The sequence below is a fragment of the Microcaecilia unicolor genome, chromosome 6 (assembly GCF_901765095.1).
Source record: "Microcaecilia unicolor chromosome 6, aMicUni1.1, whole genome shotgun sequence".
NCBI classification, from domain to species: domain Eukaryota; kingdom Metazoa; phylum Chordata; class Amphibia; order Gymnophiona; family Siphonopidae; genus Microcaecilia; species Microcaecilia unicolor.
The window spans coordinates 188,749,954-188,774,891 of NC_044036.1; the positions used below are offsets into that span (position 1 = coordinate 188,749,954).

The 24,938-nt window shown below is 42.3% G+C and overlaps 1 protein-coding gene across 7 annotated transcripts in view; it reads left to right on the plus strand.

Annotated features, from left to right (window-relative positions):
- The window catches only part of MST1R (macrophage stimulating 1 receptor), a 239,425-nt gene that overhangs the window by 211,069 nt on the left and 3,418 nt on the right, over positions 1 to 24,938 (plus strand). For all 7 annotated transcript variants that reach the window (XM_030205877.1, XM_030205881.1, XM_030205878.1 and 4 more), the window contains exons 18-20: positions 5,876 to 5,985; positions 14,822 to 14,987; positions 20,136 to 20,272. In XM_030205877.1, the coding sequence (XP_030061737.1) occupies positions 5,876 to 5,985; positions 14,822 to 14,987; positions 20,136 to 20,272 (413 nt within the window). The remainder of the gene's footprint in view (positions 1 to 5,875; positions 5,986 to 14,821; positions 14,988 to 20,135; positions 20,273 to 24,938) is intronic.

Consider the following 24,938-nt stretch of genomic DNA (forward strand, 5'->3'; position numbering starts at 1 on the left):
GGGGATCCAGGGCCAAATCTACGGGGGCCCAGGCCCCCGTGGCCCCACATAGCTACGCCACTGGGCCAAACAGGTAGAAAAGGTGACAGCAAAAGCCAGAATGCTCTTGGGTGCATATGCAGACACATTTTCAGGAGGATAAAGGAGCTGATAGTGCCTTTGTATAAGCCTCTGGTCAGGCCTTATCTGGAATATTGTGTACAATCTTGAAAACTGCACCTTCTAAAGGATATAAACAGGATGGAGTCAGTCCAGGGGCTGGCTACTAAAATGATTAGTGATGTTTGGCATAAAGTGTATGGAGGCATAAAGTGTATTGGGCTCATTTTCGAGAGAGAAGGACGTCCATCTTTCGACATAAATTGAAAGATGGACGTCCTTCTCCCAGGGACGTCCAAATCGGTATAATCGAAACCCGATTTAGGATATCTCCAACTGCACTCTGTTGCAAGGACAGCCGAAGTTCAAGGGGGCGTGTTGGAGGCGTAGTGAAGGCAGGACTTGGGTGTGCCTAACACTTGGACATCATTGACCCATAATCGAAAAAAACAAGGACGGCCCTGACGAACACTTGGATGTTTTCACCTGGACATGTTTTTATTACGACTAAGGCACAAAAAGGTGCCCGAAATGACCAGATGACCACCGTAGGGAATCGAGGATGACCTCCCGTTACTCCCCCAGTGATCATTAACCCCCTCCCACCCTCAAAAAACATCTTTAAAAATATGTTGTGCCAGCCTCAATGCCAGCCACAGATGTCATACTCAGGTCCATGACAGCGCATGCAGGTCCCGGGAGCAGTTTTAGTTGGTACTGCAGTGCACTTCAGACAGGCGAACCCAGGCCCATACCCCCCATACCTGTTACATTTGTGGAAGAAACAGCAAGCCCTCCAAAACCCACCAGAAACCCACTGTACCCACATCTAGGTGCCCCCCTTCACCCGTAAGGGCTATGGTAGTGGTGTACAGTTGTAGATAGTGGGTTTTGGGGAGGCTCAGCACACAAGGTAAGGGAGCTATGTACCTGGGAGCAATTTCTGAAGTCCACTACAGTGCCCCTTAGGGTGCCTTGTTGGTGTCCTGGCATTTGAGGGGGACCAGTGCACTACAAATGCTGGCTCCTCCCATGCCCAGATGGCTTGCATTATTGACATGGATGTCTTTGGTTTTGAAAATCGCCGAAAGTCAGAAACGTCCAAATTTAAGGATTTGGACGTCCCTGATGGTATTTTCAAAACGAAAGATGGACGTCCACCTTGTTTTGAAAATACGGGTTTCTCCTCCCCTGGATTTTGCTGTTTTGCAAGGACGTCCAAATCGCAACTTGGACGTCCCTTTTGAAAATGCCCCTCAATGTGTGTACTTTGGAAGAAAAGTGGAGGAGGGGAGATGTCCTAAATATGTTTAAATATTTCCATGGTATACATGCACAGGAGGTGGGCCTCTTTTAGTTGAAAAGAAGTGCTGGAGTAAAAGGTCAGAAAGTGAAAGGGGACAGACTCAGGAGTATTCTAAGGAAATAGATGCATGGAATAATCTCCCAATGGAGGTGATGGAGATAAGAACCTTATCTAAATTCAAGAAAGCATGAGACAAACACAGAGGATCTTTGAGACAGAGGAAGGGATTTTAGAGTTTAGCAGTTGATATAGATGGGTAGACTGGATAGACCATATGGTCTTTATCTGCTATTATTTTCTCTGTTTCAGAGGAAAAGTATGAGGAGACACCAAGATAATATAGACTCTGAAAACCAAAAGGAAAGTGTGCAAATGGTGATAGGTGGTGTCCAGAGCAGTAAACAGGTCAAAGAGAATTAATACTGAGTAAAGGCCCCTGGCATTGGCCATGGAGATATCTATTTCGACTACAATTACTACTTGGCATACACAGTGCTGTGCAGATACATAAGAGATAGCTTACAGTCTAGTTTTAGTTATACAAACAAGATAAATAATTGTCCAGTAATCACATAACTATTACAGTAACAAAAAAAATGCTCAGGCATGCTCAGGCACAATCCTCCCACACTTTAACCTATGATCAGAGATAATAGCGCACATAAATTTTCATGCTATTATCTCTGTTCATAGGAGCAGTAAAGCCCCACCCTGTTCCAGTGCTATTTTTAGAGTGCTGTTTGGAACAGCGCAGGGCTTTCGATCATCTGCCCATTAGCGAGCAAATGCCCTATAAAGAACACTCTTTTCTTTGCTTGATGGCCGTTTAAGTCTTCTGTCTGCCACACTTACGTGGAAGTTTCATGTCAGCACTCAATTTATTGCGCCATCCCCCTTCTGTAGAACTCTATGCCCTTGACCTGTACATGGAACCTTCCTTCCCTAAATTCCCTGTGCACATAACCTTCCTTCTCTAAATTCAAAAACGTATCTAGTTTAATAGGCTTTTCCTGTGTAGTGTACTAGGCTGCACATTTGGTTTGCTATTCTCTAAACATGTTACAAAATATTATAGAAAAATTGGACAGGACTCAGAGAATTAAGTCCTTTATTACTCGCCCACCAACACAGCATCATATGGAGGCATATTTCTTTTCAAAGCACTTAGCCTCCCAAAGTTCCATAGAAACCTATGGAACTTAGCCTCCCAAAGTGCTTTGAAAATATGCCTAATAGTTGTAACAAACTTACAAAATCTAACATCAGTACCTCTGGTAATTATAAGTAATCAGACTAATTATATAAAGAAGAGAAAAAGGAGGAAGGAAAGCTTATTCCTCATACAAAGGTCACAGAACAGGGAGAATGAAGAGAAAGAAAGAAAGAATGAATGAAAGAAAGATTCTTAGATATAGAGAATTAGTTTCTACGAAGGGGGGGGGAGCACCCCCTTTGAGAAAAATAGGCCATTGGACGGATCTGAAACTCTTTCCAAGCATGCCTAGTTTTTCAGAGGTTCTTTGTCTGCAACGTGGTTTTATAGGCTGTGGTGAGCATCCACCTCTCCGCTACCGTGGACCAATCATAGGTGCTGCATATGTGCTGTAGACTTGCAATTGGGTCTTTCATATGTGCTGGAGGCTTGCAATTGATGTCCTTGCCATACCTCTTCTCAGTAAATTACATTTGTAACAAGTTATACCAGGTAGCTGAGTTGACCTAGCAACATGAGGTCCCATCAGACCTTGTGACCAGCCAGAAATTCCTGCATGTGGCTGACAGCAAAGAAAGATGGGGGATGGGAAATAGTGCAGCATACCTGAAGTAGAACTTTTTATCTAAAAAACGGAGCAGTGGTTCCAGGAATAAGGTGATTTCAGCTTCTATTCTTATTGGCACTGCTTTCCTTCTTTGCATATTTGTAAATTGTAAACCATGTTGCTATATTTTATAAGATAGCGGTAGATTAAGATCAGTGAACCATAAACCATGGAAGGGACAAGATAGGGGGTGGGATGGAGGGAGGGAGAGAGAGGAGGTGCAAGATGGAGGGAGGGAGAGAGAGGAGGTGCAGGATGGAAAGGGTGAAAGAGAGGAGAGGATGAATGGAGAGAGAATGGAGATACTGGATGGCAGGAGAGAGGGAGATGTTGGATAGCAGGGGAGAGGAGATTCTAGATGAAAGGGGGAAAGAAGGGAGATGGATGACAGGAGAGGGAGAGGGGAAATACTGGCTGCAGAGAGAGAAAGAATAAAGATGCTGGAAGGAAGGAGAAAAAGAGCAGATGCTAGATGGGCAAGAGAGAGGGAGAGAGGAAGTGTTGATGGGGGAGAGAGGAATTGCTGGATGAAAGGAAAAGAGATGCTAGATGGAAAGGGGGAAAAAGAAGAGATGCAAGATGGAAGGGGTTAGAAGGGAGAGAGTAGATGGAAGGGGAGAGAAAAGGGAGATGTTGGATTGAAGTGGAAGAGAGGAGATGCTAGATAAATGGGGCAATAAAGAGAGAGAGATGAGATGAGATATAGGATGGAAGGGGAGAGACAAGAGGTGCAGGATGCTGAGGATTTGTTCTCAGGTGTCTTTCTATATTGTACTTTGGTAATAATTGTAATGTTACACCACTCCCTTCCTTATGTACCTAGTCATCTGTCATTGTGTGTGATGTTCACTGCTGGGGAGCCACTGAGCCCTCATATTTCTTTTTTGTAAACCATCTTGATATCTTTTGACCACATGGCAATATAACAAATGCATAAAGTTAGAGAATATCGACAGTTACATGCACAATTGCAACATTTAGGCTCTGACATTTACACCAGCCATTGACATGGTGTAAGCGACCTACGTATTGGTGTGTAAATGCTGACTTACACTAGTATTCTATAATTGCAATTATGTGTGAAATTGATGATACAGAATTTGTTCTTAGCACGTGGAGGGGCATAATCGAACGGGGACGACCATCTCTAAGGGCGCCCATCTCTAAGGACGTCCTGACGAAGGGGCGGGGAAACTGCTATTGTCAAAACAAGATGGGCGTCCATCTTTCATTTCAATAATACGGTTGGGGATGCCCAAATCTCAACATTTAGGTCGACCTTAGAGATGGTCGTCCCCGGTTTTCGGCGATAATGGAAACCAAGGATGCCCATCTCTTTACCAAATCCAAGGCATTTGGTCATGGGAGGAGCCAGCATTCGTAGTGCACTGGTCCCCCTCACATGCCAGGACACCAACCGGGCACCCTAGGGGGCACTGCAGTGGACTTCAGAAATTGCTCCCAGGTGCATAGCTCCCTTACCTTTGGTGCTGAGCCCCCAACTGTATACCACTATCATAGCCCTAAGGGGTGAATGGGGGCACCTACATGTGGGTACAGTGGGTTTCGGGTGGGTTTTGAAGGGCTCACATTTACCAGCACAAGTGTAACAGATGGGGGGGGGGAGGATGGGCCTGGGTCCACCTGCCTGAAGTGCACTGCACCCACTAAAACTGCTCCAGGGACCTGCATACTGCTGTCATGGAGCTGGGTATGACATTTGAGGCTGGCATAGAGGCTGGGAGGGGGTTGGTGACCACTGGGGGAGTAAGATGAGGTCATCCCTGATTCCCTCCAGTGGTCATCTGGTCAGTTTGGGCACCTTTTTGGGGCTTGGTCATGAAAAAAAATGGACCAAGTAAAGTCAACCAAATGCTCGTCAGGGACGCCCTTCTTTTTTCCATTATTGGCCGAGGATACCCGTCTCTTAAACACGCCCCAGTCCTGCCTTCGCTACGTCTCCGACACGCCCCAGTGAACTTTGGTCGTCCCTGCGACGGACTTGCATCTGAGGACGGCCAAAAACGGCTTTCGATTATGCCGATTTGGGCGACCCTGAGAGAAGGACACCCATCTCCCGATTTGTGTCGGAAGATGGGTGCCCTTCTCTTCCGAAAATGCCCCTGACAGTGTCCCAATGCCTAACTGTAAAAGAATTACTTCCTATATGGATAGCCTATATGTTTAGTTTAGGCTGGCAGAAAGGCAAGTCTAAACTAAATAGATATTGGTGGTGGTGGTCAGTAGCGACTATATTTACATATATAGATGTTGAATCTGGTGTTTAGATAACACCGATCGCTGCTTCTGAATACTGACGCCTACGAATTTAGTCAAGAATTGACCTGGATGCTAGGTTTAAGTAACAGGGATCTTTCTGCCTTGTTAAATGGTAAGAAAAGAGAATAAGTGGTGAGCAGCTGGGGAAGAGCAGTTAACCAAAAAGCATGGACTCTGTGTAGATGAAGGAGGAAGAGTAATACAAGCAAATTTATGGGAGGAAGGAAAGTGGCAAGGAACACGAAATGGTGAGACCTCAACTGAGCACCAGGCATTCTCCTTTTCCTGTATGAGGGCTCCTTAGAACCTTGTACCATGGCCTTTGCTTGACTCACTTACATACTTCATGTTGCCTGTTTTTCCTCTCCAGAACCCTACTGTGAAAGACTTGATTGGCTTCGGACTGCAGGTTGCTCGGGGGATGAATTATTTGGCAGAGAGAAAGTTTGTACACAGAGACCTGGCAGCACGAAATTGCATGTAAGATTTGTGAGTCAGACATGCGTGCATGCATTTTGTGTATGGTTTGTCAATCACATACATATTTCAACCAGGTGTGCATGTAATCTGTGTTTATATGTATAAAATCTCTCACATATATAATTATATTTCATGTGCAGACCCTGCCAGACATATCGTATATACTCGTATATAAGTTAATCTCATGTACAGTATAAGTCAAGGGTAGTTTTAGGACTAGAAGTGGCCAAAAATGCTGTGACCTTATATCCTTTTGGGCTGGCCTTCACATTGAGAAATCAAAGATTCTCAATTAACATTGTCATGGATGCACAGCAGGTCCTGCTGGTTAATGGTCTGTGGATTGTGCAGGTGAAGACCCTTGCACTTGCACATTCAAGATCTTGAGACCAGATTGTGGGAGTGAGATGAAGGCATGTAGACCAAAAGAGTAAACGACTTCAGTGGAACTTAATTTTGGGACAGCAAGAGATGTACGCTGACTGGCTATGCCCCTGCCCTGTGCCTTTGTGTTTGGAACAGGGGAATCTGTGGCTGGGACAGAGGTTCTGGTATTTGAATGAGAGCCTTCTGGCAGACCCTCAGATTTTCCAAAAATTAAAAGGGAAACTACAGGACTATCAGAAGCACAATGGGGAAACTGAGATCGGTGGTTCTCTGGGAGGGGATAAAAGCAGTTATGTGACAGAATTTAATTGTGATTGGGGCTTACCAGAAGCAAAAGTGGAATGAGAGGCTGAGGGTGCTTCATAATCAACTGGTTAAATTAGAAGCAGAGCATAAGTTAGCGCCTGGTTCTACCTCCCAAATTCAAGCTTTTAATAAACTACGGGTGGAGCTGAGGGAGATTCATCTCAACCTGCAAAATGTGTATCAGGATCTCTTTGTATGTGAATGTAAAGAATTCCTTCAACTTTGCGACCTTAATTGGCCAAATATACAAGCAACCCATGACAAAGGACACATACTAATCTTATTACATACAAATTAGCATCAGATCTAAACCTGACTCTAGTAGATACTAAATGGGAAGAAGTGCCTTGGTCAGATCATCATAAATTAAATTTATCCTTACAATGGCGAAGAAAAAGCACACGCCATAACCAAGAATGTACAACCTACACCTCAAGAGGACAAATTGATCCTACAACATTCTGGCAACAGCTTTACAAAGACGAATGGACAATACAAACAGAATCGAATAATTATCTCCAAGATTGGGACACTAGATGCAGAAATACACTAGATAATATAGCACCATTACGAACAAAAACCACACGAAGAAAAAATTCAATACCTTGGTTTAATGAAGAATTGAAAAAATTAAAAACTCAGGAACAAGCATGGAATAAAAGAAAAGATGAACAAACATTAAACGCATGGAAACAAACCCAAAGGAAATACAAATTAACCCTCCATTGCCCCAGGTACAAATAAATACCTGTATACAATATGTAAGCCGCATTGAGCCTGCCATGAGTGGGAAAGCGCGGGGTACAAATGTAACCAAAATAAATAAAAAAATAAATATGCTATACGACACACAAAGATCTTACTACAAAATCAAAATTGGACCAGACTACAAAGACACACATAAACATTTCTTACTAGTGAACAAACTACTAAATACCACCCCAGTTGTTACAACTACTACAGATACCCCATCAGCAGAGAGTCTTGCTAAATACTTTAATGAGAAAATTGTTAGGATTCGACTCGCATTATCATCTTTTACTACTGATCACGAAATATTCTACGATTGCTTGGATCCAACTCCCAGAGAATATCCAGCTGATAGAATCTGGTCTAATTTCACTATCCTCTCTGATGAATCCGTTATGCAAGCGCTCAATAAGTTTGCTAAGTCCCACTGCAAACTTGATACATGCCCCAACAACCTAATAAGATCCGCCCCTAAACTCTTCATAACAGACCTTACGAAACACCTAAATCATATGTTACAACATGGACTTTTCCCCAATGATAAAGGAAATATATTACTTACACCAATACTTAAGGTCAAAGAAAAAAGCAGATGATGCAACCAACTATCGCCCAGTAGCATCCATCCCTTTGACAGTCAAACTAATGGAAGGAATGGTGACCAAACAACTTACCGATTACTTAAACAGGTTCTCAATATTGCATGAGTCACAATCAGGATTTCGATCTAACCACAGTACAGAAACTGTGCTAATCACTCTTCTTTCCAAATTTAAGCAAACAATCGCAACTGGAGACAACATACTTCTCCTGCAATTCGACATGTCCAGTGTGTTTGATATGGTTAACCATGAAATACTGCTAAACATCTTAGAATACTTTGGAATTTCAGGAAACGTACTTAACTGGATCAAAGGCTTCTTAACAACAAGAACATATCAAGTAATATCAAATTCAACTATATCATCACCTTGGAAACCGGAATGTGGAGTTCCTCAGGGATCACCACTCGTGTCGACCCTCTTTAATCTCATGATGACACCATTAGCCAAGACGTTGTCCAACCAAGGCCTTAATTTACGCAGATGATTTCAGGATCTACATCCCATTTAAACATGACCTGGCATGGACGGACAGGTAGAGTGAGGAAGACGGACGCAAAGAGGATCCTCCAAAGACCAGGCCCAGCCCCACTTGCAGCCGACTTGAATGGGCCCACGTTGCCCACACCGAACGCAGCAAAGGGAGCAGCACACACTGATGCCCACCAATACTCGAGGTTCCCACTAACTAGTACTATGACTACTGACCTTGACTCTTTTTAGAGATTGTTTTTCTCTATACCACAGAGCAAAATACTGATTGCATTACTAGCATATTGGTGTCCTTAAACTAGTATTGGCTGTCCACTAACTAGTATTATGACTACTGACCTTGATTGTTTTTTCTTTATACCACAGAGTAATATACTGACTGCACTACTAGCTTGTCCTTAAACTTGTATTACTGAATTGTTTGACGACTTTAAACCTCTAAAAAACTAAGATGGCCGCTGACTAACGGGCTGGCGATCCATCGGCTCCTGATCCCCTCTCGGAGCTCGCCGTTGTCTAGCAGGGCACTGGCCCGAATCTGATCTTTGGGGTCCGCGAAGATCTGGGGCTCCTCTTACCACCTGTCTTGGAGCAAGCTGTGTCGGGGGGCCACTGGCGATCTTCAAGTTTCGGTGCCAGTGGACGGCCTGTTCACTTTGCTGGAGTGGTTGCGGGTGCCAGGTCGGGGCGGGGTGCTCGATTGAGCTGGTGATTTCTGTCTTCGGGCTCCCTCAGTTCGTCCGTGCCGCCGGTTTCCTCCGCTCTGCGGGACTGGCCTGCCGTGCTCTGCCTGAGCTCTGTCACTGCTGGGCAGACCGTTGACTGCTGGGTGCTGCACTGTTGCCTCTCCCCTGCTCATCATCTCATCCATCGGGGAGTCTGCTGCCTTCGCGTCCTCCTGCCCGCCTGTCGGATTTGTACCCCGGCTCTTCTCTTCGGCTGGCCTGATGAAGGTGCAGTGGAGGAGGTCTCTGGCTTGAAAGGCCCCAACGGTTGGTGCTGCGGAGGACGTCCGTTTGGTCCGCCATCTTGACTCCTGCGCCACTGACTCCGTCGAAGAGGAAGCTTGCCTCCAGCATCATCGTGCCTCTGCATGCTGCTGCTGTTTCTTCAGATCTTCATTCGCCTTGCTGGACCTGTTCTTGTTAGGCTAGATTTCCATCATCCCTCTTGGCCCACCTGGACTTCTGCTGCCCATCTTTGTCTCCCTTACCTTTCCCTTTCCCTTCTCATTCTGCTCTCCCGCCCTAACTATTGAAATGTAACTGTAACTGTATTTAATTTATTTTATTGGTTCATTGTAAGCCGCTTTGGGGCTGCAAACCTGTGGCAAAAGGTGGGGTATAAATGTCCTAAAATAAATAAATAAATAAATGCTTTTTACATGCTTTTTATGCACCTCATAGCAATATACTGATCTGTAAAACTGTAAACTGCCAAAGCCGACCCTAACCACTTCCTCAGCTCCATTCTGCATCACACTGAATCGCACTACGGACTGTAAGCACACACACTGAGCGGCATGATTGACTGTAAATCTTAATCAATCACCAATGTTCTGCAAGGCTGAATACTAACTTACACTAACGCCAACAGGAATACTAACAAATTACTCCTAATCATCTACTGTCTCTCCCTAATCCACTATGCACTGACAACCCCTCTCACAGACAATAATTTACCCACAATACATAAACCATGCACACAACCCAAAAACAATACACCTACATAAAAGATTAAAAAATGGAATGGAAAACCTACCACCTACGGACACAACCAACAGAAAGGAAAGAAGGGACACAACAAACTCAAATACCAAGAGGACAGACAACTAATAAAAATCATCACATCCTCGAACCCAACCGAACCCCACCAACTAATACAAATGGGCTATATAAATGCCAGATCTGTAGTTAACAAAACTACGACAATAATCGACTGGATCACAACAGACAATCTCGATATTCTATTTATTAGTAAAACCTGGATCCATGACCTCAAAGATCTCATAATTTTAGAGCTTTGCCCTCCAGGGTACAAAATTACCCACTGGACAAGGCATGGAAAAAGAGGAGGAGGAATAGCTATAATCTATAGATCCCAATTCACCGTCACAACATACTTCCCCAACTTGAAATTGCTTCAGATAGAATCAACCACCCAACCCTACTGGACCACTTAAACCTCATCCTGTTCTATAGGCCACCAGACAATTGGCAAGACTGCCAAACACATTTTATGGATTTCATATCGAACACATGTGTTTTCTACCCAAAACCTTCTTATAGCAGGAGACATCAACCTTCACCTTGAGGATACTAACCTAACAAACGTCTGTGAATGCAGGGACTTCCTCCAACTATGGGAGCTTCACTGGCCAAACATGCAACCCACCCATATTAAAGGACACACACTAGATATCATTACATACAAATTCTCACCAGAACTAAATCTCACACTAACAGCTACAAAATGGACAGCCACACCATGGTCCAATCACTACAAAGCAAACCTCTCCCTTCACTGGCGAACAAAAGATTCACAACATAAACAAGAACAACTAACCTATACCACGAGAGGAAAAATAGACCCGCTAACATTTTGGCAACAATTTTATAGCAACGAATGGACAGCACCAACAGATTCACCCCAATTTCTTCATGAATGTGACAACAGATGCAGAATCATATTAGACAACATAGCACCACTTCAATCCGGAACCTCACACAGAAAAAACTCGATACCATAGTTTAATGAAGAACTGAAAGAATTAAAAACACAAGTCAGAAGATTAGATTGAGCATGAAATAAGAATAAAGACGACTCTGCTCTCAATGATTGGAAGCAACTACAAAGAAAATACAAATACACCATCAGACAAACTAAAAGATCATATTATAAAACCAAAATCGGACCAGGCTACAAGGATACACATAAACTCTTCCAACTCCTAAACAAACTACTAAATACCACACCGGTTACTTCTAACAACACAGACACCCCATCAGCAAACAATCTTGCGAATTACTTTAAAGAGAAAATTACAAAGCTACGACTCATGATACCCACCAAAACAATAGATTATGTAATCCTCCTTGAGTGTTTAGACCCAATACCTGGTGAATATCCAGCAGACCGATCATGGACCAACTTTGACACACTATCGATCAATAACATTTTCCAATCGCTTAAAAGATACGCCAAGTTGCAATGCAAATTAGACATCTGCCCTAGTAACCTCATAGGATCTGCTCCTCAACAACTCAAAACAGACCTCACGAGGCACCTGAACTACATGCTACAAAATGGTCTCTTCCCAAAGGATAAAGGAAATATTCTATTTACTCCTTTACCTAAAGACGCAAAGAAAAGTACAAGCGACCTAACCAACTATCATCCAGTAGCATCTATCCCGCTAATAACCAAACTTATGGAAGGCGTAGTGACGAAACAGCTCACTAACCACCTAAATAAATACTCAATTCTGCACGAATCTCAATCAGGATTTTGATCGAACTACAGCACTGAAACAGTACTAGTAACTTTAATGAAAAAATTTAAACAAACAATTGCAACAGGCAACAACATACTCCTCTTACAATTTGACATGTCCAGTGCCTTCGACATGGTCAACCATGGAATATTACTACACATCCTGGAATACTTTGGAGTTGGAGGTAAAGTTCTTAACTGGTTTAGAGGATTCTTGACCTCAAGATCATACCAAGTAACAGCTAACGCAGAGATATCAGCCCCATGGACACCTGAATGTGGAGTCCCCCAAGGATCCCCCCCCTCTCACCAACCCTCTTCAACCTAATGATGATACCCCTAGCCAAGCTACTAGCTAATCAAAACCTCAATCCATACATATATGCAGATGATGTCACGATCTACATCCCATTCAAACATGATATAAAGAAATCACCAACGATATCAACCAAAGCTTCCAAATCATGCATTCCTGGGTGGATGCATTTCAGCTAAAACTTAATGCAGAAAAAAACACAATGTCTTATACTCACCTCACAACATAACACAAGTAAATTCTCTACCATAACCACCCCAAACTTTTCCCTTCCCGTCTCAAACACCCTGAAAATTCTTGGAGTTACCATTGATCGAAATCTCACACTTGAAAACCACGTGAAGAATACAACTAAGAAGATGTTCCACTCCGTGTGGAAACTAAAAAGAGTAAAACCTTTCTTCCCAAGGGCCATTTTCCATAACCTGGTACAGTCAATGGTACTAAGCCACCTGGACTATTGCAATGCACTCTACGCTGGCTGCAAAGAACAGACCATCAAGAAACTTCAAACAGCCCAGAATACCGCAGCCAGACTCATATTTGGAAAAACAAAATATGAAAGTGCAAAACTCCTAAGAGAGAAATCACACTGGCTCCCACTTAAAGAACGTATCGCGTTCAAGATCTCCATGATTGTTCATAAAATCATTTACAGAGATGCCCCGACCTACATGCTAGACCTCATGGACCTGCCACCCAGAAACGCTAAAAGATCAGCCTGCACATTTCTTAATCTACATTTCCCCAGCTGTAAAGGATTAAAATACAGACTAACACATGTGACCAGCTTTTCCTACATGAGCACACAACTGTGGAATGCACTACCAACTAACTTGAACACAATCAACGAAATAACCAACTTTCGCAAATCTCTGAAAACCTATCCATAGCTTAACTATAACACATCACCACTCCACCCCTATTCTGAATGCCTTCGTTCTATAACTGTTTGTTTAACTCTTTTTTGTCATCCTTGATCTCTTTGTAACACCAATTGTATCTTTTTACCCTGGAATGGCGATGCCATGACAGGTTTTTGTAAGCCACATTGAGCCTGCAAATAGGTGGGAAAATGTGGGATACAAGTGCAATAAATAAATAAATTACTAAAGAAATCAACGACAGCTTTCATATTATGAACTCATGGGCGGATGCTTTTCAACTGAAACTCAGTGCAGACAAAACACAATGTCTCATTCTCTCATTGCAACATAACAAATACAAGCACACTCATTTAAATATCCCAAACTTTATCCTTGCTGTCTCAGAATGTCTGAAAATTCTAGGAGTTACAATCGATCCAAACCTTACATTAGAGAACCATGCGAAAAACATAACAAAGAAAATGTTTCACTCAATGTGGAAACTTAGAAGAATAAAACCTTTTTTCCCAAGAGAAACATTCTGCAGACTGATACAATCACTGGTCCTATGCCAACTAGACTATTGTAATGCTATCTATGCCGGGTACAAAGAACAAATTATTTAAAAACTTCAAACTGCACAAAACACGGCAGCCAGACTCATTTGGCAAAATGAAAAATGAAAACGCCAGACCCTTAGGAGAAAAATTACACTGGCTTCCATTAAAAGAACGCATTGCATTCAAGGTTTGTACCCTGGTTCATAAGATCATACATGGTGAAGCTCCGGGATATATGTCAGGCCTCAGAGACTTACCAACCAGGAACTCTACTAGCTCATCTCGTATGTTCCTAAATCTACATTATCCCAACTGTAAAGGACTAAAATATAAACTAACATATGCATCTAGTTTCTCCTACATAGGCACGCAAATCTGGAATGAACTACCAAAAACCAAAAAAACAACCCACGACATAATTAATTTCCGTAAATTATTGAAGACCATTTTATTCAAGAAAGCTTACCATAATAACGCTCCCTAATTATCAATTAATAAGATGTACACTGGACTTTCAAAATATCTAATTCTTTATTTCCTATGTTTAATATTCATGATTGTTTCAAACTAAGTTATCCCGATTTTTATTATAAGATGAACTTTCCTTCCTGAATACCTACTCCATTCTGTCTCCTCTAACTTAACTATGTATTTCTTTTTTTCCGGAACTGGTAATCACCATTATGGAAATATGTAAGCCACATTGAGCCTGCAAATAGGTGGGAAAATGTGGGATACAAATGTTGTAAATAAATAAATAAATACTGCTTATCCTAGAAATAAGCAATGGATTTTCCCCGTCCATTTTAATAATGGTCTATGAACTTTTCCTTAAGGAAGCCATATAAATCTTTTTTAAACCCTGCAAATAATTTAAACTAAACTAAGCTTGTAGAATTTCACAAGGAGGAATGCTGTGCAGATTTTGTGGCCTTCATGTGCTGTGTTGTTCTGTATATACCTTTTCAAGTGGGTGTCCTAACACTTCCCTTCCCTATATAAGCTTCTGTTTCTTCATCTGCACATATCCCCTTTATTTCTAATCTCATTGCTCCTATGCTGTAGGTTGGATGAATCCTTCACCGTGAAGGTGGCAGACTTCGGCCTGGCACGAGATGTCTTTGATAAGGAATATTATAGCATCCGACGCCACAAAAATGCAAAACTTCCAGTGAAATGGATGGCTGTTGAAAGTCTGCAAACTCAGAAATTCACCACCAAGTCAGATGTGGTGAGTTAGAGCCATTCAGAATGTGAGTGTGGCAGATATTGCATTTCAGGACAGAAGAGTCAGGCAAATGTCTGGCTCTCAACCTGCTGCATTTTAGAGCTGGTGCTCATGTTTGTTTTGTGATAGCATTATTGGTAAACAAGCAGCATATCTTTATTATTTCAGATTAAGTCAGAACAGCTGATGAAAAGTACTGCAGTATGGATTTAATTGTTGGATCCATGCAAGTAGTGTGAGAGGAAGGAAGGTGAATTATTCACACACCACTTCTTGTCAGTAGTGTGTTTACACACTATTTCTTGTGTAGTAAGGACTGCATCAGGATACAAACTGAGATTAGTTAGGTAACTTTATGTATGATATAGGGTATATCTACTAAAGGGATTAGCAATAATGCACACATAGCACGGGTGAAAACACATGCTGCAAAGGTCCCATGTTACCACATACTAAGTCCATTTTTTAGTGCCCTCTGGAGAAGTCAGGGGAGGTCATCCCCGAGTCCCTCTGGTGGTCATCTGGTCAGTTCGGGCACCTTTTTGATGCTTGGTCGTGAAAAAAATAGACCAAGTAAAGTCGGCCAAATGCTCCTCAGGGACGCCCTTCTTTTTTCCATTATCGGCCGAGGACGCCCATCTGTTAACCACGCCAACGTCCCGCCTTCTGTACACTGCCGACAGGCCCCCTTGAACTTTTGTCATCCCCGCGACGGAAAGCAGTTGAGGACGCCCAAAATCGGCTTTCGATTATGCCGATTTGGGCGACCTTAGGAGAAGGACGCCCATCTCATAAGTACATAAGTATTGCCATACTGTGAAAGACCAAAGATCCATCGAGCCCAGCATCCTGTTTCCAACAGTGGCCAATCCAGGTCACAAATACCCGGCAAGATCCCAAAAATGTACAAAACATTTTATACTGCTTATCCCAGAAATAGTGGATTTTCCCCAAGTCTATGGACTTTTCCTTTAGGAAGCCGTCCAAACCTTTTTAAAACTCCGCTAAGCTAACCGCCTTCACCACATTCTCTGGCAACAAATTCCAGAGTTTAATTACATGTTGAGTGAAGAAAAATTTTCTCCGATTCGTTTTAAATTTACTACATTGTAGCTTCATCGCATGCCCCCTAGTCCTAATATTTTTGGAAAGCGTGAACAGACGCTTCACATCTACCCGTTGAACTCCACTCATTATTTTATAGACCTCTATCATATCTCCCCTCAGCTGCCTTTTCTCAAAGCTGAAGAGCCATAGCCGCTTTAGCATTTCCTCATAGAGAAGTCGTCCCATCACCTTTATCATTTTCATCGCCCTTTTCTGCACCTTTTCTAATTCCACTATATCTTTTTAGAGATGTGTCGGAAGATGGGCGCCCTTCTCCTTCAAAAATAAGCAGGCTATTTGCCCCAAAGGGAGGAGGGGTTGGGAATGGTCAACCCCGTGGTACATTTTAGTTGATTCTTTTTCCAACAAAATCTGGGAGGGGTCTTGCGGGAAAGGAGGCCAGCTTGGGCAGACAGCTTGGCCTCCTGGCTTCAGCGGTACTTGAGGGATCGGGTAAGGGGAGGTCAGGCAACGCCCCTGCGAGGGAAGGCAGGATGCTTGCCACAGTACATTTCACCTCTTTGAGATTGGTGAAGAGATGGGGTATCACAGTACAGGAGGACAGGAGACAGCTACAGCGCCGCATTATTCAAACACACTTTTCAACACATCTAGCCTTGAGGGACTGCCCAGGTCCAATACAGGAGGAAGGTCTGGCTTTTCTCAATTCGTCACGCCTGCCCCGGAAGATCACAGACGTGGCCTGGCTGACCTTCCACAGCCGGCTTTATGTTCGAGCTAACATGAAAAATAGGAACAGCAATGATTGTAAGTGCCCGAGGGGGGAGTGCGTGACGGAGGATGAAACAATGGATCACTTCCTCCTCAAGTGCCTGTTCAATCAACAAGTCTATCAGGCAGTAGCCCGCCAATTAGGGATCCCTTTCTTCCACCAGCTATCCTGTGCAGAATGGGCCTATGGAGGTTTTCCCAAAGGACGAAAGGGGTGGTGTAGGGAGACACTGTATATCATCGCTGCAGCCCTCTGTTACTTCCTGTGGCAGGCACGCTGCCAAGTTTCATTACATCGGAAGTGGCTGTCTGTACAAGAGGTGGCAGGGGATGTGGTACATTTTGTTCAGCAGCTGGCAGTGAGGGAGAGGGAGCATTGTTCTGGACTACAGTGGGCAAGGCATTGGAGGAGTTTTTCGTTTCAGCCTCCCTGAGTGGGATGGTTTGGAGGGGGGGATGGGGTTTGGCCAGTAAGGTTTTCTTTATGTATTAGTTAGCAGGTTTTATTGTTTGCTTGCTTGCTTGCTTGTTTGTATGCTTGTTTTGCCTTGTTGCAAGTTTCAATAAAGACAATATCACACACACACACACATAGAGGAAAGGAATGAATAGACTATAAAAGCATTATTATACATCAGATTTCTTGCTCCAGTTTAAATCTCCTCTTTACTAGGTTCTCCCTGTTCTCAGATCTCAGAGAGGCTTTACTCTTTACAAGGCTAACATGCTTACCAGGAGAAAGGAAAAGAAAATGTTAATTTATTTAACAGTGTGTACTGCTGTGGATTTACAGCCTGCTTCACTGACACAGACTACTCAGTAATTACCGTGAATTCTTTTGGATTCATATTAGGTAAATGAGACCTTTATTAGTGGTACTAAAATCTACAATGATTAAGATATATATACATATTATACATACAACATCATTAGTCAGGAATTTCAGGCCCTTATCTCATCAGCTGGGAGGCCCGTTGCAGCGAAAGCCCAAAGTCTCCTTATGGCCAGGAACAAGTCTTTTCTGCACGATGCTCTTCCACAGATGAGCCTCAAAGCTCTGCTGCAACAAGCCCCCCCTTTTTATTAAGCTAAAGCTTATTTTCAGAGCCAAGGAAAATTACAGAATGCTTGAGAATAGATAAACAAGCCATACTGTGGGAATGTGGTCACATGTTTCCAAGTCCAGGTAGCCAGTCTGAACTTCGAAAACAAGCACCATCCTCCTCTTCACATACCAAATTAATTAGAGCTGTATCTTATCTTCTGCATTCCAACTTATTTTCACATAATCAAAGTTAAACAATCATTTTTAAACAGAATTACTTCAAATCAACAATACAGACCCCAAGTGCACTTGTTAGTCAAGGCAGATAGAGTTGAAAAGCAATCTCTAAAATCCTTTTTATTACACAGTGGCATGTATGTGGGAAGGTGACAACTTTGCCAACACTTGGGAAAGTTTCTCTGCATGCTTGGCAAAGCACTCATGTTTGAGTGGTCTGTTCTTTGAGCGGTGCAGTGCATGGAGCTGTCCCAGATAGGTACTGGCTTAAAAACATTCAGGTAGACTAACATTCTGTCCTGGCTCTGCCTCCTTCATTTTAACCTGTGCAACAGTTTTACCACGTGAAATATAGGAACACACGTGGAGGGGCATAATCAAACGGGGCGCCCAAGTTTTCCTGAGGGCGTCCTCGCAGGACGTCCTGCGAAGGGGTGGGGAAACCCGTATTATCAAAACAAGATGGGCATCCATCTTTCATTTCAATAATATGGTCAGGGATGCCCAAATTTCAACAGTTAGGTCGACCTTAGAGATGGTCGTCCCCGGTTTTCGGCGATAATGGAAACTGAGGATGCCCATCTCAAAAACGACCAAATCCAACTCATTTGGTTGTGGGAGGAGCATTCGTAGTGCACTGGTCCCCCTGACATGCCAGGACACCAACCGGGCACCCTAGGGGGCACTGCAGTAGACTAACTAATGCACTAACTGAACGGAAAAAGCCCTTCCCTTACCGATCCCTTAGTGATTCGGAAAGGAACGGACATGCATGAAGGAAATCACATGCAAATGAGCTGCTCACTGTTAGCTCATTTGCACACGATTTCCTTCCTAAGTAGGGGAAGCCAGTGCAGAGCAGCCAAGCATTATGCCTGGCTGCTCTGTGCATGCCAAAGACGGCTTCATACATGCGTGTATAATAGCCGTCTACAACATTAAATAAATTGCAATCTACAACCTTAGAAAAAATACAAGTCCAGGTGAAAACATCCAAGTGCTCGTCAGGGACATCTTTTTTTTTTTTTTTTTAGAGTATGGGTAAAGGACGTCCTTCGCTATGCCTCTGTCCCTGTGATGGCAGTTGAGGATTAGTAAACTATTTAGATTTTCTTTTAATGAATAGCAATATATCAAGAAAACATGAAATATATGTCTATGACTCTCTTCAGAAAAACATAAAGAGTGGAAGGCACCAAGCCAAGGAACCAGGATAGCCCAAAGACTCTGTTTATTTTTTAAAAATCCCAAAACAGGTACAAAGTACAATCTTCCAGAACAATATAAGATCCAAAAAGTTACAATATAGGTGCAAAATACAGTCTTCCAACGAGGTGCTGAATGACAAAAGAATCCCAGCTCTGCAGTGTTTCGGCAAGTATGCCTTCATCAGAGGTCCTCATAAAATGAAAATGAAAATATAAGTAATATGAAAAACATATCCTTATAAAAGGGAAGAAATAGAATGTGAAATGGTGACCAAAGAAATATGTGATATTGAGGAAAAAGGAGACCATGCTGTAAACAAAATCAGAAAGATGCAAATCTATCTATGAGCTGGTTATTAAGGAAACTATAGGGCTCATTTTTAAAGCACTTAAACTTACAAAGTTCCGTACTATAATATGGGGCTCATTTTCAAAAGAGAAAAACATCCAAAGAGTGGCATAAATCTGCATTTGATTGCTACCAATTAAAAAATCCCAAGGGAAAGACACTCTGTCAATTACTGTTTTTCTAAATCAATCCCGATATGGTATTATAGGGTAACCGATAAAGGATTCCACACTCCCCAGTATATGTATTTACAATAACTAAATATATTAAAGAAGGGAGACAAAAGGAGAATTCAGTATAGGCTGATCCTTCAGCCGAGCCTGTTTATTAGTGAGTCTAGCCGTAACAATGGCTCACTATCGTGCTCTTTACACCATCAGATGTATAAAGCATGATGGTGAGCCGTTGTTACGGCTTTTAGGTTTTTAGGTTTCTCTTTTACATTCTCATTTGTATGTGTTCATTTTCCTTAGTGGTCTTTTGGTGTCTTATTGTGGGAACTGATGACTCGAGGAGCCTCACCTTACCCTGAAGTAGATCCATATGATATAACTCGTTATTTATTCCGAGGGAGACGGTTACCCCAGCCTGAATACTGTCCTGATCCTCTGTAAGTAAATATTGTATTATATGATCTATTTAATAAGTGAGTGCACTTTGTTTGAATCACAGTCCGTTGCTGTAATCTTCCATTGCTGCTGGAACTTCAGGAAAGTGCACACACATCCGTTGGTTATATAACATACATTCATTCATATAAACATTACCAATGTCATTAATACTCAACGAGGGATCGACAATTACCAAATATTAACCAATATGGAGGAAAAAGGCACAGAAGTATAATTGAGCACTTTTTTGTGCTTCATACATTCTATCCACCTCCAGTTAATATTACCATAAATTTTGAACACAGTTCCAAAGTACAGTTATTATACCCTAATAAATTTAACTTATCTGTTGGATCACAATCCAGTCCATTAGCAGGAACTCCAACACAATCCAGTCCAGCAGCAAAATGATCCTAAACTTCTCTATTAGAACATAGTCCAATCCAGTCCACCAACAAGGCCCTTGTGTCATAGATTATTCCCACTTCTTTGGGGTATGAATGGATCATCTGTGACAAATATTTTCCTGTGTTCATTAAATTGAAACAAAATGGTGTTTTGCAGAACTCTTGTGATATCAATCCCTTTACTAAGAACCTTCATTCAAACATCTTACTCTCTTCCCTCCCTATCCAACATCTCTCCCTCTTTTCCTTTTGCCCCTGAATCCAACATCTCTCTCTCTTTCTTCTCTCCCTGCCTCCCTCCATACCTGGGTCTAACATCTCTTCCTACTTCTCCTCCCTCTACCCCTGGGTCTAATATCTCCCACTCTCTTTAGTTCCTTCCCTCTGCCTTGGGTCTAACATCTCTTCCTTTCTCTTACGTGTCCCATCATTGCACTTCCCCTCCTTTTTGTCCCTGGGTCTGGCATCTCTCCCCTCTCCATCCTATTCCTCACCCATGGTCCAGCATCTCTGCCTCTCTCTGAGCCCTTCCACAGTGTCTTTAAAAAAACCTCTAGGCCCTTGGGCACTTCCCAGTTGGCCAAATAGTTCACCCCTATGTGGAGGAGATGCCGTTGCTAGCCACATTCAAGGAGTTGGGTGCTGCAGGGAAGCCAGTGAGACAAGATGTTGGTGCTCTGCCTCATCTGGTTCATGCCTTGAGCTTGCCCTGATCTTCTGGCAAGATGCCATAGCTTAATTAAGTTCTGCATGAAAAGAAAAAGCAAGCTTTCTACAATTTGTTTTCAATCTGTTGATCCTTAGCTTCATGGAGTGTCAATTGAAGAGAGAAAATGGCAATGGACAATGATAAAGTTTTGCTGAACAATGATTTTTGTTTTAAGGACAAGACAACTGTTGGTCACAAATACTGTGGTAAGGATTTAAAATACCATCAAAGCCTCACTACATTGACTTATCAACTTAAAACTTATCAATCTACATGCTAAACCTCGTGGACCTGCCTCCCAGAAACGCCATAAGATCAGCCCGCAAATTTTGCAATCTGCACTTCCCCATTCCACCTTCTCTTACATGAGCACGCAGTTGTGGAATGCATTACCTACAGCCCTGAAAACTATTGATGAAACAACTAACTTCCGCAAATCTTTGAAGACACATCTCTTCAACAAGGCCTACAAAGAGAACCCATAGCCTTACAAAACTACCTCGCCAACCCATCCAGTTATTAAAGACCACCTTCTATACTATCATGCCTAACACCTTCCTTCTCTCTTCCCTTACTCAACCATAGTACTTTATTAATTGTATCTGATATCCTGGAATGACTATGTCATAACAAAACTCTGTAAGCCACATTGAGCCTGCAAATAGGTGGGAAAATGTGGGATACAAATGCAATAAATAAAAAATAAAATAAATAAAAGCAAACATTCTTTTGTTTGCTCATCAGAACCTTCTGTACCTGGAGCCCAGATTCAAATTCCTTTGGTAACCAAAAAATTAAAAGCTTCTTCAGACAATCAACTCTTGTAAGACAAAAGCTGATACAACAGCTGACACATTGATACAGTGGATCAGTATGGACTGCTGATCGGTTAATGTGGCAACAGATTCAGGGCTGCAGAGACTTCTTCAGGTGGCCACTTCTGACCCTACCTGTGTGTTGCCATCACGAACTACCATTAAGCGAATTTATCTGAACTTTATGATCATAAAAAGCAGGAGAAAATGATGCACTTATCAAAAGCTGCATGTGTATCTATAACTGCAGATTACTGGACTTCTGTTGGGAACGAGAGCTATCTTGGAATAACTGTGCATTTCATCAATGAAAACGTGTCTTCAGTCAATGGCTCTTGGAATTTTTAATTTTAAAGAACATAGTAACATAGTACTGATGGCAGATAAAGACCTGACTGGTCTATCCAGTCTGCCCAACAGTCACATTCACTTATCAATTCTAGATTAAATAAAAAATGAACGTGATATTATATACTTGATCATGGTCTTTCATTGTTGTTTCTGGGACATAGACCGTAGAAGTCCACCGGGCTTTGTCCTTATGTTCCAACAACTGGAGTTGCCATCAGATCCTATCCGAATCCATCTTGTCATTTTTGGGACACAGATCATAAAAGTCTGCCCACCATTGTCCTCATGTTCCAAGTTACTGGAGTTTCCATTGAAGCTTTACCCAGCCCATCCTAAACCGGATTGCTATATGCAGCACTCAGATCGTACAAGCAAGCCCATCACCGACCTTAGTTGATACAGCCAGAGTTATCATCTAAGCAACTAGGCAAACACATATGCAACCCTTTAAGTTTTGTTTTTTTTATACCATCCATTTAAATTCTGTCACAGTTTTATTCTCCACCTCCTCCCTCAGCAGGGTATTCCAAGCATCAGCCACCCTTTCTGTGAAAAAGAATTTTCTGACATTACTCCTAAGTCTACCACCCTGCAACTTAAATTCATGTCCTCTAGTTTTACCATTTTTCCTTCTCTGGAAAATATCTGTTTCTATATTAATACCTTTCAAGCATTTAGCATATCTCCCCTGGCCCCCCTCTCCTCTAGAGTATACATATTCAGGTCTTCCACTCTCTTCTCATATATCTTTTGGCGCAATTCCCATATCATTTTTGTCACCTTTCTCTAGATTGCTTGAAGTCTTCTTACATCTTTAGCAAGATATGGCCTCCAAACCAAAACTGAACACAATTCTCCAGGTGGGGCCTCACCAATGACTTGTACAGGGGCATCAACATCTCCTTTCTTGTGCTGGTTACACCTTTCTCTATACAACCTAGCATCATCCTGGCTACAGCCACTGCCTTGTCACATAGTATCTGAGGATTTTAAGGCAATGAAACAATCACCCCAAGATCCACCCCCCTGTCTGTGCCTATCAGCCTCTCACCGCCTAACACATAAGTCTACTTATCCCTAAGTGCATCACTCTGCATTTCCTTGCATTGAATTTTAACTTCCAAACATTAGACCATTCTTCTAACTTTTGCAGATCCTTTTTCATGTTTCCACTCCCTCCGGGGTGTCCACTCTGATACAAATCTTGGTATCATGTGCAAAAAGGCAAACCTTACCTTCTAACCCTTCAGCAATGTCGCTTACAAATATATTGAACAGAATTGACCCCAGCACCAATACTTGAGGCACTCTACTACTCACCTTTCCTTCCTCTCAAGGAATTCCTCTGAAGGAATTCCATTAACTACCACCCTCTTTCGTCTGTCTGTCAACTAGTTCCTAATCCAGTTCACCACATTGGTCCTAACTTTAGCCTGTCAATTTTATTCAAGAGCCTTCTATGAGGAACCATGTCAAAGGCTTTGCTGAAATCCAAGTAGATTACATCTAGCGCACGTCCTCTATACAGTTTTTTGGTTACCCAGTCATAGAAGTCAATCAGATTCATTTGGCACAATTTACCTTTGGTAAAACCATGTTGTCTTAGATCTTGTAACCTATATCTTTTCCTTCAGCATTGCTTCCATTACTTTTCCAATAACCAAAGTGAAACTTATTGGCCTTTAGTTTCCAGCTTCTTTTCTGTCACCATTTTTACGAAGAGGGACCACATCCACTCTTCTCCAATCCCACAGAATCTCCCCCATCTCCAAGGGTTTATTAAACAAATCTTTAAGAGGACCCACCAGAACCTTTCTGAGCTCCCTCAGAATCCTATGATGGATCCCATCCGGTCCCATGGCTTTGTCCATCTTTAAATTTTCAAGTTGTTCATAAACACTTTCTTCCGTGAACGGTACTGTATTCACTCCATTCTCATATGTTCCTTTGCCAGTCAGTTGTAGTCCTTCTCCAGGATTTTCTTCCATGAAAACAAAACAAAAATATTTGTTTAGCACATTTGATTTTTCCTCATCTTTCACAGCATCTTTCAGTCTCACAGGAAAGACACACAGCTGAAACTGTGGCTGACCATATTAAATATGTACTTGATGAATGGCATCTTAGGGATATAATTTCTACTTTTGGGACAGACAATATTAGAAATATGGTTAAAGCAGCTTGCTCTTCTCCCATACAAGCATATTCCTTGTATGGCACATGTGCTGCAGCTGTGTGTAAATGCTGCAGTACAAAAGGCTGGAATTGATGTGGCTCTTTACAAATGTCGAAAGATAGTATGTCGCATCAAACACAGCTCTGCAAATATTTCCAAGCTTCATAAACAACAGCGATTAAAAGAATTGCCTGAAGAGCAGCTGAT